Source organism: Vigna radiata, chromosome 5, assembly GCF_000741045.1.
Source record: "Vigna radiata var. radiata cultivar VC1973A chromosome 5, Vradiata_ver6, whole genome shotgun sequence".
NCBI lineage: Eukaryota > Viridiplantae > Streptophyta > Magnoliopsida > Fabales > Fabaceae > Vigna > Vigna radiata.
The window spans coordinates 4,211,376-4,227,260 of record NC_028355.1 but is presented as its reverse complement, the minus strand read 5'-3'; the positions used below and the strand labels follow the sequence as shown (position 1 = coordinate 4,227,260).

The 15,885-nt window shown below is 31.3% G+C and overlaps 1 protein-coding gene and 1 pseudogene across 1 annotated transcript; both read left to right on the top strand.

Annotated features, from left to right (window-relative positions):
* Window positions 1–3,152: 3,152 nt before the first annotated feature.
* On the top strand, window positions 3,153–5,581 carry LOC106760901 (40S ribosomal protein S11). Its single transcript, XM_014644340.2, has 6 exons — window positions 3,153–3,255; window positions 3,342–3,382; window positions 3,483–3,583; window positions 4,846–4,990; window positions 5,088–5,177; window positions 5,282–5,581. The coding sequence occupies exons 1-6, from the start codon at window positions 3,244–3,246 to the stop codon at window positions 5,370–5,372; spliced, it is 480 nt and encodes a 159-aa protein (XP_014499826.1). The 5' UTR covers window positions 3,153–3,243; the 3' UTR covers window positions 5,373–5,581.
* Window positions 5,582–11,860: 6,279 nt separating this feature from the next.
* Window positions 11,861–15,869, top strand: LOC106759955 (annotated as a pseudogene).
* The last annotated feature ends 16 nt before the right edge of the window (window positions 15,870–15,885 follow it).

Sequence of the window (15,885 nt, the reverse complement as noted above, 5' to 3'; positions counted from 1 at the left end):
CGGCTCACCACGGGTTCAACCCACATGAGCCGGGTCTAAATGAGCCGGGTTGAAATCGAACCCGCATATAAGTGGGTTGTATTTTTCAAACCCAACCTGGCCCGGACCCGTGACTGGCCGGGTTGGCTCGCGGGTTGTGACCCATTTTGACGACTCTATTTGTCACCGTTAAAAAAAGTGAAATTATTATTGTGTTTTTGATTAGGTGATGTTAAGATGTAGATGTACCTCTCTTTGCCTCTGTGTTTCTCTCTGTTGTCCAAGATTCTATAACAAATCTTAAGTGGTTGAGCCATCGATACGTAAGCATTTACATTTTTGTTGAGGTTTCATATCCCTCTTTGGTTTTCAATCTATTAGGACTTGATTTCAGCTCACCACTTCATAATTTTTTTCAACTTTGTTGTTCTTCCCTACTATACACACGTCGATTCAATTGTATGTTGAATATTGTTTAAAACTTGCAAATTAAGCTTTTGAAGATTTCGAGTTATATGCATAGTTAGACATAATCAAATATTATGTTAAATATACTATCAGTTATAACTCTTGATTTTAGTGGTTCATAATATTTTTTTTTATGGTGTAATGTTATAGTGATTACTGTAATTATTCATTAACATCTTAATTAGAAAAGTATTTTTGTATTTAAACAATACATGATTAATGCAAATCATAACATTTAGTACCATTTTCTATCTTGGTGTCAAAGCTATCAGGCAAACAACTCTTGATCCATAACAGTCATCATGCCATTTGCTGCCAATCAGAAAAACTCTTGATCCATAACAGTCATCATGCCATTTGCTGCCAATCAGAAAAATGACCTACCTTCCATAATCTCTATCAAGTTGGACAAAAAAAATTATTCACTATGGAAATCTCTAGTCTTACCAGTAATCAGAGGATGTAAACTTGATGGCTATACTAGAGACAATAAAATGTCCAGACCAATTTATTATTGTAGAGAACACAACAAAAGTCAATCCTAGCTATGAGGATTGGCAAGCCTAAGATCAAGCCTTTTAGGATGGCTGATGAATTCTATGTTAATTGACATTGTAACTCAATTGCTTCATTGTGAAACATCTAACAACTTTGGGATGAAGCTCAAAGCCTTGTTGGTACACACACTGGATCCAAAATTATCTATCTAAAATATGAATTTCACAACATATGTAAAGGAGACATTAAGATGGATAAATATCTTGGCAAGATGAAAAATCCTGTTAACAAGTTAAAGCTGGAAGGTTCACCAATCTCTAAACTATGATTTAGTGATTCATAAACTGAATGGCTTGGATTCTGATTACAATCTAGTGGTTGTCAAGCTGTCTGACCAAATTAACATTAGTTGAATTTAATTGCAAACTCAATTGTTAACCTTTGAAAGCAGATTAAATAAACTTAATAATGTCAACAACCTTAACCTGAATGTTTCTACAAACTTTATTGCCAAGAAGGAAGAGATAGGATTTCAAAATCAATATGTCATGTACGTAAAAGGATTGGTTATATTGCTATACAATGTTATTATCGATTTGATAAGTCCTATACAAGGAAAAATCAATCTGTTGAAAGGGAAAAACAAAGAACACATAGTACATTCATTGCTTCACCTTATTAAGGTTAAGATTACGAATGGTATTTTGAAAGTGGAGCCAACAACCATGTGACTTACCAAAGTGACAAAATTGGAGAACTTTGTGTAAATAGCGGTACAAATTCTTTACTTATTGGTAATGGTGAAAGACTGAAAGTATGCCTCAGAATCAATCAAATTGAATAATTTTCATTTGCATGATGTTCTTTATGTTTCAAGAATGACCAAAAATTTGCACAACCTTTATTGTTATCACTTTACTTGATGTTATGGGAAATTCAAATGTAGTTATGTTTATGTAAACAAGTTTTGATAAAGTCAAATAACTGATAAATTATTCAAATGCATCCGATATCAGCCCAACAACCCACCCGACAATCAGGCAACCTGACAGAAACTCCTTTTCAGCTCGCCCATTTCCATGCGAAATTACATTTTTTATGACAAAATAAAAAATAAAATAAGCATGCTAACCCATCAGTCCGATATCTCAAAGAGTTGGATTGTAAAAGTTAACATGTTTTTAAGTAGCGGATCAACCCATTTTTAACCTATTTTAACTTTTGAGTAAGCATAAGAACATCCAAATCCAACTTCTTGAGTTCTAAATATGCCAAATGAAAGATAAAGTCTCACAATTGATCAAATTACGAATCAAGTCAAAATTTTACAATTAACACCAATTAAGTCCATTAACATAAAACAAATTTAATTTATAAAAAAAAAGTAACATTTTGAAAAGGTTAGTTCAACCCAAAATAATACATAAAAATATTTTCTAAAAATGCATTGTCACTTCATTTATAAATTGGTTTGTGTCTCCTAACCTATTACGCTTTGATATTTATTACTTTCAGACAACTAGCATAATGAGACAACTAAATGTTATAATCATAGTGTATTAACCATCATAGTTTACTTGCTCAAAATGGTGGTGTTACAAAAGTACAAAAAGACCAAAAAAATATTAGTCCTTTACACAACACCGAGTGCTACAACAAAATGTATCAACCTAAAGTCAACATATTATGAAAACTTACTAACTCAATAATAATTTACGATACACTAAAAAGGTTCTATTTAAGTTGTTTATTAAAATAAGTTTCTATATCTACATACAAGAAATAAAACAAGTAAAATTTGGTAAAAAAATGTAAAAATTATAAAACAAATGTCATTAAACAAAAACCACCAAAATGGAATAAAAAAATTTATTGTCCATTTTCATGATTAACTTTAAATTATATAATCCATTTATAATTCATTTTTGTGTGAAAAAATATTTACTTACTTTCAAGCATGAGGCTATTTTTTTTGCACCTTTACAAATTAAATTTTAAATTGGTTTTCTTGATTTAATAGTTTGGTATACGTTTTTAAGTTCTTAATTACACAATTCAGAAAATCTTTAAACCAAAGAAGTCACGATTTTACTATTTATAGGGTGCAAAAAGAACCACTCCTAAGGGATTATGATCGGCCTCAAAAGGATTTTTGGGCTAGCCCATCTAACAAAGTCCACGTACAGAAAAATAAAAGGTGTTATAAAAATAGTTTCAGTGCACCTCATTAGGGTTTCAGTGTTGAAGCTTTTATCCTCCGCGGCTACACGCTTCGCCGTTTGAAACAGAGCCCTAGCCATGGCTGAACAGGTTAGTTACTTTCCGTCATAACAATGTTTCTATCGTGGCGTTGCATTAATTCATTATTCATATTTCTTTTTTAATTTTGTTTGCAGACAGAGAAGGCTTTTCTGAAGCAACCGAAAGTGTTTCTATGGTATGCTCATTCGCAGAATAATGCATCTTTTTATTTTCTTATTTGATTTAGTTTATTTATGTTTTCATTTTGTCGGTGTCTGTGTTGATCGATTTTGAAGCTCTAAGAAAGGAGGGAAGGGAAAGAGGCCAGGGAAAGGTGGGAATCGCTTTTGGAAATCAATTGGGCTTGGATTCAAGACTCCCAGAGATGCCATTGAAGGTATGTTCTGTTTAACTTTACGTTAGTAAAGTTTTTGTATTTTGTTCTTATGTATAATATATGATTAATATTCTTGTTATGGCTTATGAACATTTGTATCATCATTTCAATAATTTTGGCTCTCAAGTTACTTCCACACATTTTATTGCTCTGATTTTCAAAGTGATGCCAGGACTAGGATTTTATTCTGTTACATGAAAATAATTGAACGAAATTACAATCAAACCTAAATATTAATGACATTGTGTGCTGCTGGTAAATTCTGTTTGAGATCTGATGACCGATGAGGGGTCATACCTGCTACTCTGCTTCCCTTTCCTTATTAGTTCGAGATAATGCATCTATTTTGGTGTCCTAGATTGCACGAGAAACAATCCATTCGGTGAAATTTGGTTGAAACTAATACATATTTGTTTCTTGATAAATTGGAGTTTATAATGATTTATTTCATCGTGTTGCCTAAACAAGCTTGCAGAGAGAGGTGAGACTGCTGCTAAGTATGTATTAATGTGATTGACGATTTGTCATGAGAATTTAAAATTGGTCTGTGAACGTACACAGGTTGTTGTTCGTATTGGAATTTGAATGTTTCTTGCCAAATACATAATGAGTTGGAATCTTTGGGCTTTAGTAAAGCTGGAATCTATGAGTGAGAAATGAAATAAGTCCAACGGTAAAAGGTGTTTCAACACCCATATCAGTGAGACTAATAAGAGAGTAACTTAAATATACATAACGGAGTATGAATTTGGATCATACCCCTTGTGATGGAGACTTCATATTATCAGCTTTACAAGCTTTACCTTTCAGTTTCAGGATAAAAGGTAAGCAACCATAAAATAATTGTCTTGCGAGGAGTTGTTGTGATTAACCTTACATTGGAGATACAACAGAAGATAAGATAACCTAGTTGTAAGGTTTATTTATAATATCTGAGTTATATTTTCAGTATCTCAGATGAAGATAGATACGGTTGCTATGTACTTAGTTGTCGTGTCATTTATGTGTTGTTGGAAAGTGGCTTTAATCTTGAAAGCTAAATCTTAAACATGAATCAAATTTTTGTGTATTTTTATATATAATCTCAAACTGTAGCAAGCAAGAAGATGTTGATCCTTTTTGTGTATTTTAAGATTCGTTGTTTTATTGCTCAAATCTTAGGATTTATAATCTCCTCCTTGACTATTACATTTAGGCTATTCCTCTCCGTATCTGTTTGGTGACTCTTGTCTCTAAATCAAGTCCCATTTTTTTCTATACAGGGACCTACATTGACAAGAAGTGCCCTTTCACGGGCAACGTTTCCATCCGGGGCCGTATCTTAGCTGGTACATGTCACAGCGCTAAGATGACAAGGACCATCATTGTCAGGAGGAACTATCTTCATTTTATTAAGAAATACCAGAGGTATTCCCCCTTTATACCTTCGGAAGAATTTTTTTTCATTGGACTTGTTTACTGGGACAAACATATATCTAACTGTTTATCTGCTTGTTCTATTTAGATATGAAAAGCGTCATTCAAATATTCCTGCACACATATCTCCTTGTTTCCGCGTTAAAGAAGGAGATCACGTTATTATAGGCCAATGCAGGTTAGATATTTGAAAGAATCCTTTTTTATAGGTTATGAATGTAGGAACTTATCATTGTTTTCTAGATTTACACACCTGAATGCCTTTATTTTTGTCATGTGTAGGCCAATATCAAAGACAGTGAGGTTCAATGTGTTGAAAGTAATTCCAGCTGGATCCTCTAGCGGTGCAAAGAAGGCATTTACTGGAATGTGAGAATTTTGTCAATATTAAGTAGTAGAATCACCTTGCGGAGAATACTGTTCAAATGCTTCAAGGTTGAGTTAAATCGAGTCAAATTTTGTGATCTTTCAAAGCTTCTTGATTTGAGTGATTGTATGTTCAGGTTTTTTTTATGCATATTATGATTCTTAAACAATAGTTACGAATGTTTCTATTGATTATGTTTACACGTTTTGCCTTCACTTATTTTTCTACTTTAAAATCGAAATAAGCAATAATGTGTGTTAATCACATACGTTCCACTGCTTCGAGGAACGTGGTCATGGGTTGTAAATCTAAGCAATGCATTTAACGTTGTGAGGTGAAGGAATATATATGAATGTGAAATATGTTTAAGGAATAAATAAATGGTTGTGATTTTTATTTTAAAATGCCTGTGTAGAATTGCGTTAAAACAAATTACAGGACGTCAGAAAAAGCTGAAGGAAAAAGGAAAGGTGAAGAAAAAAATGAGAGATGGTTGAAAAGCAACTTAACACACAAACACAGCATGTAACCAGAGATTCAAACAGTATTGTCTCTTGGGTATAAGGAAATCCCTTGAGTAGAATGTGCAGTTTGAATTAAAAATCAAACTGTTGGAAAAGTAAAGTAGTGATTGTGTTAGTATCATATTCACATTATCTATAAAGGAAATTGCATTATTTTATTCCTGTGTTGGATTACAACTCTTAGCCATGAGTCAAGCATTAAACTTTTCAAAAGGTATCATCCAAGTTCCTCTACATTTTCTAAATTCATTACTTCCTTTAAGGAATCAACCCAACAGGTAGGTTCAAAATCTCCCATGTCTTCTACTGCTTTCATTTCATTTTAAATTTTAATTCTTTTACATATTTTATTATGGTAAATGTAAGTGTTTTATGTGACTCGGATATGCAAAAAACATTTGCAAAACATATCTTGCATACATATTTTCATTTGATAAGTTAATATTTGAACAAATAATAGAGATAGATACTTTTAAGCATCTTATAGTACATCTTCAATATTATTAAGTGTTTATTGCATATATGTAGAGAATATTTGTTTCTTCATTTTTACACTATGATCTCGGAAAGATTTGTCTTTTAAAATCTCACAAAGAAAGCGTTAAAGCTTCTCCACGTCAACAATACATTCTAAAAAGATTGTCTGTAGACTTTGCAAAGACCATTAACTCTGCATAACATGCTTTTTGCTCTAATTTGGATAAAAGTTATCTAACATAGGCTTAACAAGTCATTTTATATAAGTTTTTGGAGACAACATATATGCAATTAAATTTACATGCAAAGAATATATAGAGTGCAAAACTTACTCATCTTTTATTTTACAAGACTAATTTTCTTAGTAAAATTTGATTTTGGAGTGTAGGACCAATGTCAATGATCTATAGTTTGGTGAGTCTTTTGAAGATTGTTTTAAAGTTTAAGTACTGAGTCTAATCTTTCATTCAAACCATTCAGAGATATCTAAAAAGAACATTCTAATGTCTAGATCAAACTTTTTGTCAAAACCATTAGGAGAATATATGAAAAAAAGCATTTTGATGTCAAAATACATTGGTTGATAGTTAAAAAGAAATTGCACAATAAATAAAAATTATATATCTTCTTACCTTAAACTTGTATCTATAGATTTCAGAATAAATTTTTTATTATCCAATCGTAAGTAATTACATTTTATTTCTAAATTGATTAATATGAAGATTAATTGTATTTATTCATAATAATCATTGTGCTTATTCATACCGATCATTTTGCTTCCACCATATAATCATATTATACAATTATCAATAGAAAAAAGATAGTTTGACAGGGTTTAAAAAAAAACACTCATTTAACACTACTTTTAATAATATAATAATATATATTATGATTTTAAATTTAAAAAATAATATAATTATAATTAAAATATTATTATTTATCATGTGAAATGAAGGTAATTTGTATTTTTTAATTATAATTAAAATATTAATACTGCTCTTATCAATAACTAGATAGTAATATGTATTTTTTAAAATAAAAAACGTATATGTATTCTAGTCAACTAAAATATCTTTAAATCACTTAATAGTTGAAAACCTAATTTAAATTCATATGATTTTAAATAAAAGTAGCTACAAATAGATAAAGAATATAAAGGAAGGAAAAAAAAAAAATTGTGATGACTCTTAGATTGTACTGTACCACCGACCACATGTGAATAATGCCAATCACGAGTTTGAACATCAGATATAAAGTTTATAATATAATAATTTCTCCCTCACCCACCTAATTTTTAGTTGTTTTTAGTACACAAAAATAATACACAACGTGTCTCAATATACAACATTATTTCTATTTTTCATTATTGTGAAAGCTAAGTGTGAATGCTTGGAATTATTCAAGTTCTTTGCTGTCCCCTTACACCTACCACCACTCTAAACAAATTCATTTATTTACTTATCAATTAAGTCAATGGATTAATCTCACAATTTACAACATCATAAATGTTATAGCTCTAACCATATTATAAAATTCCATACACATTTTTCTTAGATAATAAAACTATCTCGAATGTACTACAGAATTAGAAAAATAATATGCTATAACACATAATCATAAATTAAACATAAAAGAAAAAATTAAAAAAACAAATCAGTTTTAAGAAAAGAATGATTGATCATAAAAGTTAAAATTAAATTATACAAATAAACTTAAAAGTTATAGTATTTAAATTAAAAGAAAAATTATGAATCCTCGTTATTGAAAAATTTTACATCATATCCGAATACCAAAGTAGTTATTTTTGAAACTTTTAGGTTTTGTTTACTTTAATGCACTTGAGATGCACTTTGGAAAAGTAATCGAGTAGATTTGAGAGGATTTGAAGTTTTGTTGTTTATTTAAGTGGATTTGGAAGTAAGTAAGAGTGAATTTGAAGTAAATTTTTTTAGTCTGTCAAATCAATTAAATATTATATTAATTCTCACAGATTTTACTTTCAAATTTACACTCACTTACCTCCAAATCTACTTAAATAAATAACAAAAGAATTTATCTTCAAATCTTCTCAAATTCCCTCTATCATTCTCTTCCAAATTCATTCAAGTAAACAAAACCTTAACAAAAAGGTCTCAACCACCGAAGAAAATTTCAGATTTTGAAAATGAAATTCGTTCTGCTACCATTAATCAAGAAGATTAAATAACATTATTTCCTCACGTGATGAAAAGAATTTAAGAAAGAAAAGAAACTTGATCCATGTTCTTTTACTTTATTGGCAAATCATGTTACTTCTTTATTGTTAAATCTTTTTCCAATTTTAATATTAAATACTAAATGACTTTTTTGCTTCGAAATTAAATATGTTTTTCTTAATAATTTTAATAATACTTAATTTTTTAACTAATATACTAAGATATTTACAAACTACCAGTAAAACAATATTCAATTAACAAAATAAATTTTGAACAATTTTTAATTAAAAGTTTCTAATAAGGTTTTATATTTAACGATGTTTTTCTATTTTACATAATAAAATCTTATTATGTCACTTGTGCGTTTAAATTATAGATAGAAAACAATCACGTGCCTTTTTCTTACGTTTAAATTATATATCGAAAACATGTCTTAAAAAAATGTTTCAGAGTACCAATTTTGTGTATCGGTAGTGTGAAATAATTTAGATGTACAACTAATAAAAAAACCACGTTAAATATAATGTTAAAATAATAATTTTAAGAATCGGTAAACTTATTTTACATAAAGTTATATGGTTGTATAGGACAAGAATATAAAATATTTTGATGGAGTCAAAGATTTTAGATGATCAATTAATTGATAAGAAATTACAATGAGTATAATTTTAATATAATTCTTATTATAAAAACGAGTCAACTTGTGTGTATTCAAAAGAAATAACGTGAGACTGTGAGAATCAAAAGTATCGGTTAATGTTTTATTTAAGTTTATTATGACTAATTTTTCTAATCTTTTCTTAACATTTTAACTTTTTAATTGAATATTTTTTTTAAGAAAAAGTATTCAACTTAGTTCTCCCATAAAAATTATACATACATTGTCATTACATTATATTAATAAGTTGACATTTGTTGTTATTTATTAAAACTTAGTAGAAAATGACATTTTTGAAGTTGTAGTTTAAAATTTACTCAAAATCAGACTATTCGAATATTAAAATTTTTTGAAGTTGTAGTTTAAAATTTACTCAAAATCAGACTATTCCAATATTAAAATTAATTTTAATATAAATAGTTTTGTTTTGAGTTTCATAATTTTAAAATGTATTATTTTTTTAGAAATTATTTTTTAAAAATTATTTTATTTCTTTTTAAAAGTTTTCATCCTATGTTAGGCTAATTGAAAAACCAATATTATAGGATTGATCTTTGCAATGAGTTCTTCAATTGGACCAATCAATTTTTTTGTTTGAGTAAGTTGGATTTCAACCATTTTCCTTGAATTTTTTCTTGTATATGTTGCATTTGAGTTCTGCTCAACTTACGTGAGTCTTTTGACTCATCAGATTGAGTCTTTGTTGCTCAGTGTTTCTAACGGTGTATCCTAATCATGTTTCTGTTGTTCGTAGGAGCATATATAGCTCCTTGTGTGTTTGGAGTTGTTTTAGGCTTTCTAAACTGGTTTGATCATTTGTCAGGTAAAGGAAACTAACTACCACTTTTAAATGTTGTTGAGTACAACATGTTTGTTTTAGTCTGAAATCAGTTGTTTAGCATGTAGAAATTTTGTCGTGTTGCTTGTTGTGTATTGTTTGTATTTTGGTTGATTTGATGTTGAGTTGAGAAATTGAGAATTTAGCAACTTGATAAAATTGATATGCATTTTGGCATTTAAATCTATTTTTGAATCACGCATTGAGTCAGAAATACCAATTTGATCATTTGGACAAGTCTTTCCCGAAATCACAAAACTAAAAGGTTTTTGATATAATGTTGAGTAGTACTAGTATGGCATTGAGCCTAAGTTTGGTTGTGAAGGTCTAGAAGCATTTTTGCTTTAAACCATTGGGCGTCACCCTTTCACCGTTGAGTGACCATTTTGCAAATGGCATGACGCTAAGTGTTAGTTTTGTACCGTTGAGCACAAGTTACCACTACAGGTTTGGAACCCTTTTAATGTTTTTTGGTGAGCGATATGTTATTTTCAATGAGCGAGAGAAAATGTGAGAGATTTGGCATTAAGCACTCCCAATTGCAAAGGGCTTTGCATTGAGCGCCAGTGTGGTTTTTTGTGTTTTTCAATTCTTTGTCCGTTTGAATGGTTTATTTTAGTTTCTATGCATGATTATTATAGAATTGAGATGGAGTATGATGCTTATGCATGCTTGATATGTGTGATGTTGTATCTATGGATGGAGAATTTAATTTGAGATGATACTAAGAGAATTTTTAGGAGAAACTCTCTGATGTGGTAAAGTTAGTGTATGCTTTAACATATGAAAGTTCTCAAAGTGAGGTATCTTGAATTCTAATTCACACTCAAATAGAGTATAATTATGTTGTGAGAGTCAAAGGAGGTCCTAGTCTATAGGCATTGGTTAGGTCCTAGACATGAAAGGGATAACTTCGTGAATAGTAGGGTGATAACTCCTTTGTTTAGGACTTTGCAGAGTATGAATACTACTACGAGTACACACCTACATTGAATATATATGTCAAAACATGGATCCAAATAATCGAGTTAGCGTTAACTATCGTATGAATGTATGAATTTGTGATATGTTTGACATGTGTGATTGATAAATTATAAATGTTTAGATTAAACTTTTTAGTACATTAACTTACCATTTTGTCTTTGTTTGTTTGTCTATCTTTTTTGTTTGTAATTATCACCTCACTTATATGAATAGAGGAAGATGTTTTAATTAATGTGGTGCAAAGTAAGGGAAATATTGCAACTTAGTTTTAAATTTGTGTTGTTTTGATATAATTCCTTGTAAAAAAAATTTATAGTATATATTAGAGTACTTAAATATAAGTTATATGCTTTATAACAATTATATCTACGTCTCATTTGATTGATTAATTCATCTTTAGATTCATTTTTACTAGCTTTTACTATTAAAATAAGATATTACATTATTAATATTACATTTTTTTGTTAAGTAGTGGACTATAATTGATAATATGTGATTGATTGTTAATATAGTTATTGTAACGTGATTATAATTAATTTGATATAAGTAACTATTTAACTTATCTTATTTAAAATAAACAAATAAATTAAATTAATAAGACAAGAGAAAATGTGTTGCTGTTATAAGTTGAGATCATGTGTCATGAATATTAAATATTGTTGTTATAATATTATTTCCATCAATTTGAGGAAAATAAGTATATAAATTTATGTAGATGAAATTAAGAGTGGACGAAAATAAAAAAAAAATGATAATAAAGAAATATTAAAGCTTTATTTATTTTGGAGTATGAAAAGGGAATGATGATGGTATTGAGTACGTAGGCGCAGAGAAGGACATTTCCCATTTTCCAAAATTCCATTCCAACAATGAGAGAAATATTTTGATAGGAAGATGCGTAATAAAAGCAGCAACCATGTAACTCCATTTTTAGCCACGCTTTCACAGAAATTTCTGCTGTTTAGCCATAACCTTCTCTTTCTTCTTTCTTCTTTCTTCTTTCTCTTCTCCACACTCAAACTAATAACTAACAACTCTCTGTAAACTCATTTCACTTGCTTCTCCTCACAAAAATCTTTCTTCTCTCACACAGCTGCATCCATCAGGGTCACTCTTATTACTCTCCCTTTCCCCCACGATTGCTGCTGCCACCATGTGTGTGCAGGATGCAGACAAAGATATGGATAACAGCTCAACAAATTCATGGCCTTTGCATTGTCACCTTTTGCTCGCCACCCACATGGACAAAAAAGGATCTTTTTTCAGAACTTCAACTCCTGACACCACAGATACCACTGTCCAAACTTCCTTTCCTGTGAGTATAGTCAGTCTTCTCCCTTGTGTCTTTTTCTTATGTGGAAACTCTTTTGGCCAAGTTCAGTTGCGTTTTACATGGCATGAAAGTTGTTTCTAATCTCCTTTTACCAATGTTCTTTTTGTTTTTTTACTGTCCCTTTTTGGAAGACACGGGTTTTCTGAATTTGACATTGGTTTGTATCTCATGCCTTTCATCTATGTTTTTAACGCTTTCTTGGTGGAAGAGAATCTCCTTCCAAATGAAGCATGACTATGATACGTGGTGTGTGTCTAATCGAGTGATATTTGTTTGGATCCGACAAAAATTTGACAGTAAATGTATGCTCTTTCTTTTTCTTCTTAGCAGCCATTTTTTCCCCTTTTGACGGAGACTTGGAGCAATGATCTGATCTCGGTGTTGTGTAATTTTGGATTTTGTTTTTCTCTCACGTGATTTTGAAGGGCTTGATGGTGTTAGTTAAAAGTGCTTTTGACAGAAATTAGTTAGTTCAGTCGGCTTGGATACGCTGTAGCTTATTTGTGAAATAATTGATTGTGTTGCCGACTGAATCAGTTTGCATCGCTGGCTATTAAATTGCATTCTTTTATGGTTGTATTCCTTTTCTACTTGATGGTTGTCCATAGAAGTGATCAGTGTTTTCCGTGAGCATAACTTTTTTTAGATGACTTGAAATAACTTCCGGAATAAGCCCAAAAAAAAGCTGTTTCGGGCTCAATGTTTTGTTGTGTTGTGTGTATATTAGGAGTTTCACTTGCTTTTTATTGAGTTCTTGAGTTTACTTAGCAGATTGAATTCCCTTTCCCTAACTTATCCACTGTTTTTGTTTCCATCATCTTGATTCCCTTTTTCTTCTGTGGTGCATGTAGCTAGAAAGCATTTATGAGGACGAAGTGATTGCAGAAAAGAAAGAAAATCAGATGAATTTGGCCCCGGCTCTTCGGTCTGGAGAGTGGTCTGACATAGGAGAACGCCCTTACATGGAGGACACTCATATATGCATTGGAGACTTGGCAAAGAAATTTAATTATAATTCACTTCCTGGGGAAGCTGTTTCCTTTTATGGCGTAAGCTACTCAGACCATTATGCTAATTGCTTCTTGCGCGAATTTCTAGTTAATGTTTCAATTCTTCTGTAACTATTTTGCCTTTTGTGATGTTACATGGATAGTTTAAACATTCTTGATCAATCACACTGTCTAGGCTAGCCAGCAAGCAAGTTGAGTGGTTCAATTGCATCCATTGATGAATAAATTAAAATAAGAAAATCTCTTATAGATGATCAAATGGCAAAACATATTATATGATGCTGTTAGACTATTTTTACTTTCATTTAACTTGCATCTTTTACTGAATAATGCTTAAAGTAGGACCCAAGGTTCTGTATTGAGAAAGTCTTCATGTAAGATATTTAATATTGAGATCTGATCTGACCTATTATGTATTGCATTGTCATCCCCTTCCTCTCTTTCCGAGTTTTGGTTGCATGATCATTTTAAAATCTGACTTGACAAAATGTGGGAAAATAGTGATCTGAGAGGACTAATGTTTTTTAGTCATTTTGTGAAAGAAGATATGCAATCTTTCAGGGTTTGACATGTGAAAGGAAAATGGTCCAATGTGCAGGTATTTGATGGACATGGAGGGAAGAGTGCTGCGCAATTTGTACGTGATAATCTGCCAAGATTTATTGTTGAGGATGTTAACTTTCCTTTGGAGCTTGAGAAGGTGGTCAAAAGGTCATTTTTGGAGACTGACGCTGCATTTCTAAAATCATCCTCTCAGGAACCTTCCCTTTCTTCTGGCACAACTGCTTTAACTGCAATTGTATTTGGAAGGTGAGCACTCGTCTACACTGTCCTTTAGTTCTTCAGAACCATGGCATATATTTTCCTTCCCATAAATCTAGTGACATTGTCATACAATAAGTATAGTAGCTGAGAAAATGGCACATTGACATTCAAGTCAAAGGAGGAGCCTGATATCAACATCATCTCTTATGATTTATACTCGTATGAATCTGTGCCTACTCTGTATCCCCCATAGCACTTAAGAAGAAAGTGTTCACGTCTTTTCATTTGTTTCTATAATTTTTCCCTTTCTCCTTTTGGTTCATTAAATCACCACAAAATAAGTTACTGGCAACAAATCAGACATACAAAATCACAAATACTTTTCCCCACTAGATTCATGTGTGATCCATCCAGTTTCATCAAAACATCATCTCTTTTTGTCTCCTTCTTTGTTGCTCATGTACACAGCCCTTTTCATTCATTTGCACAGGTCTTTACTTGTAGCTAATGTGGGAGACTGTCGAGCTGTCTTGTCCCGCCATGGAAGGGCCATAGAAATGTCTAAAGATCATAGGCCAAACTGTGTCAATGAAAGGACACGGGTTTTGTCCCTAGGTGGCTTCATTGATGATGGTTACCTGAATGGCCAGTTAGGTATCACTCGTGCTATTGGAGACTGGCACCTTGAAGGAATGAAGGGAACGAGTGGAAGAGAAGGACCACTGAGTGCTGAACCTGAACTTAAAATGATGACATTGACCAAAGAAGATGAATTCTTGATAATTGCTAGTGACGGAATATGGGATGTTTTCAGTAGCCAAAATGCTGTGGATTTTGCTAGGAGGAGGCTACAAGAGCACAATGATGAGAAACTATGCTGCAAGGAAATAGTGCAGGAAGCAATGAAGAGAGAATCAACTGATAACTTGACAGTTGTGATGGTATGTTTTAACTCAGATCCTCCAACACCTGTGGTTGTGGAAAGAACACGAGTAAGAAGAAGCATATCTGCAGAAGGACTTCAGAATCTAAGATCCCTGCTAAAAGAATAAAGCATTTTTGCATGCAAATAAACAGTTAAGCTGATTTTTAGAGATGTCACTCTGTACAGATATATTCATCCACCACACAGTTATCACAAGATTGAACTAGTCCTTGCCCTCTCCGATGAAGAAAGAACAAGGCCTGGAGTAATATTATAATAAGTTTACATCATTACAATTATTTTTTTCCAATGTGTTTGGAGGAGAAAAATAGTGTAATATGGGACGATATGATTAGATGTAACATTCTACTTTTATCTTTCATCGACTTAATGTAAATAATTGACAACTTATTACGAGGGTCTAGCTTCTCATTTCAGATGTCCTTCACACGGGTGTAAGTATAACAAGATAAAAAAAATACTGCAGTTGCCTTAAATCTTTTGCATATATTGTTACTCATATGATTATTGATCAAACGTTGAATGAGAATAACAATTCTTACTGGCACAGAAGGCAGTGGTAACTGTATATGTTAAGAGAACCTATCAAACAATATATGGTGAGAAGCTGAATGTTTCCAAACCTCTTGCGGCTTAACCTTTTCTTTCGAAAGACTTTCAGAGCTTAAAAGAATAATATGCATCTGCTGGTTCAGAATTTAATCAGATAAACCATTTATAAAGTGCTCAATTGTGAAACAACTTAACGGACAAGAAGACTAGAAATTATCTATCGTTACACCAGCCAGT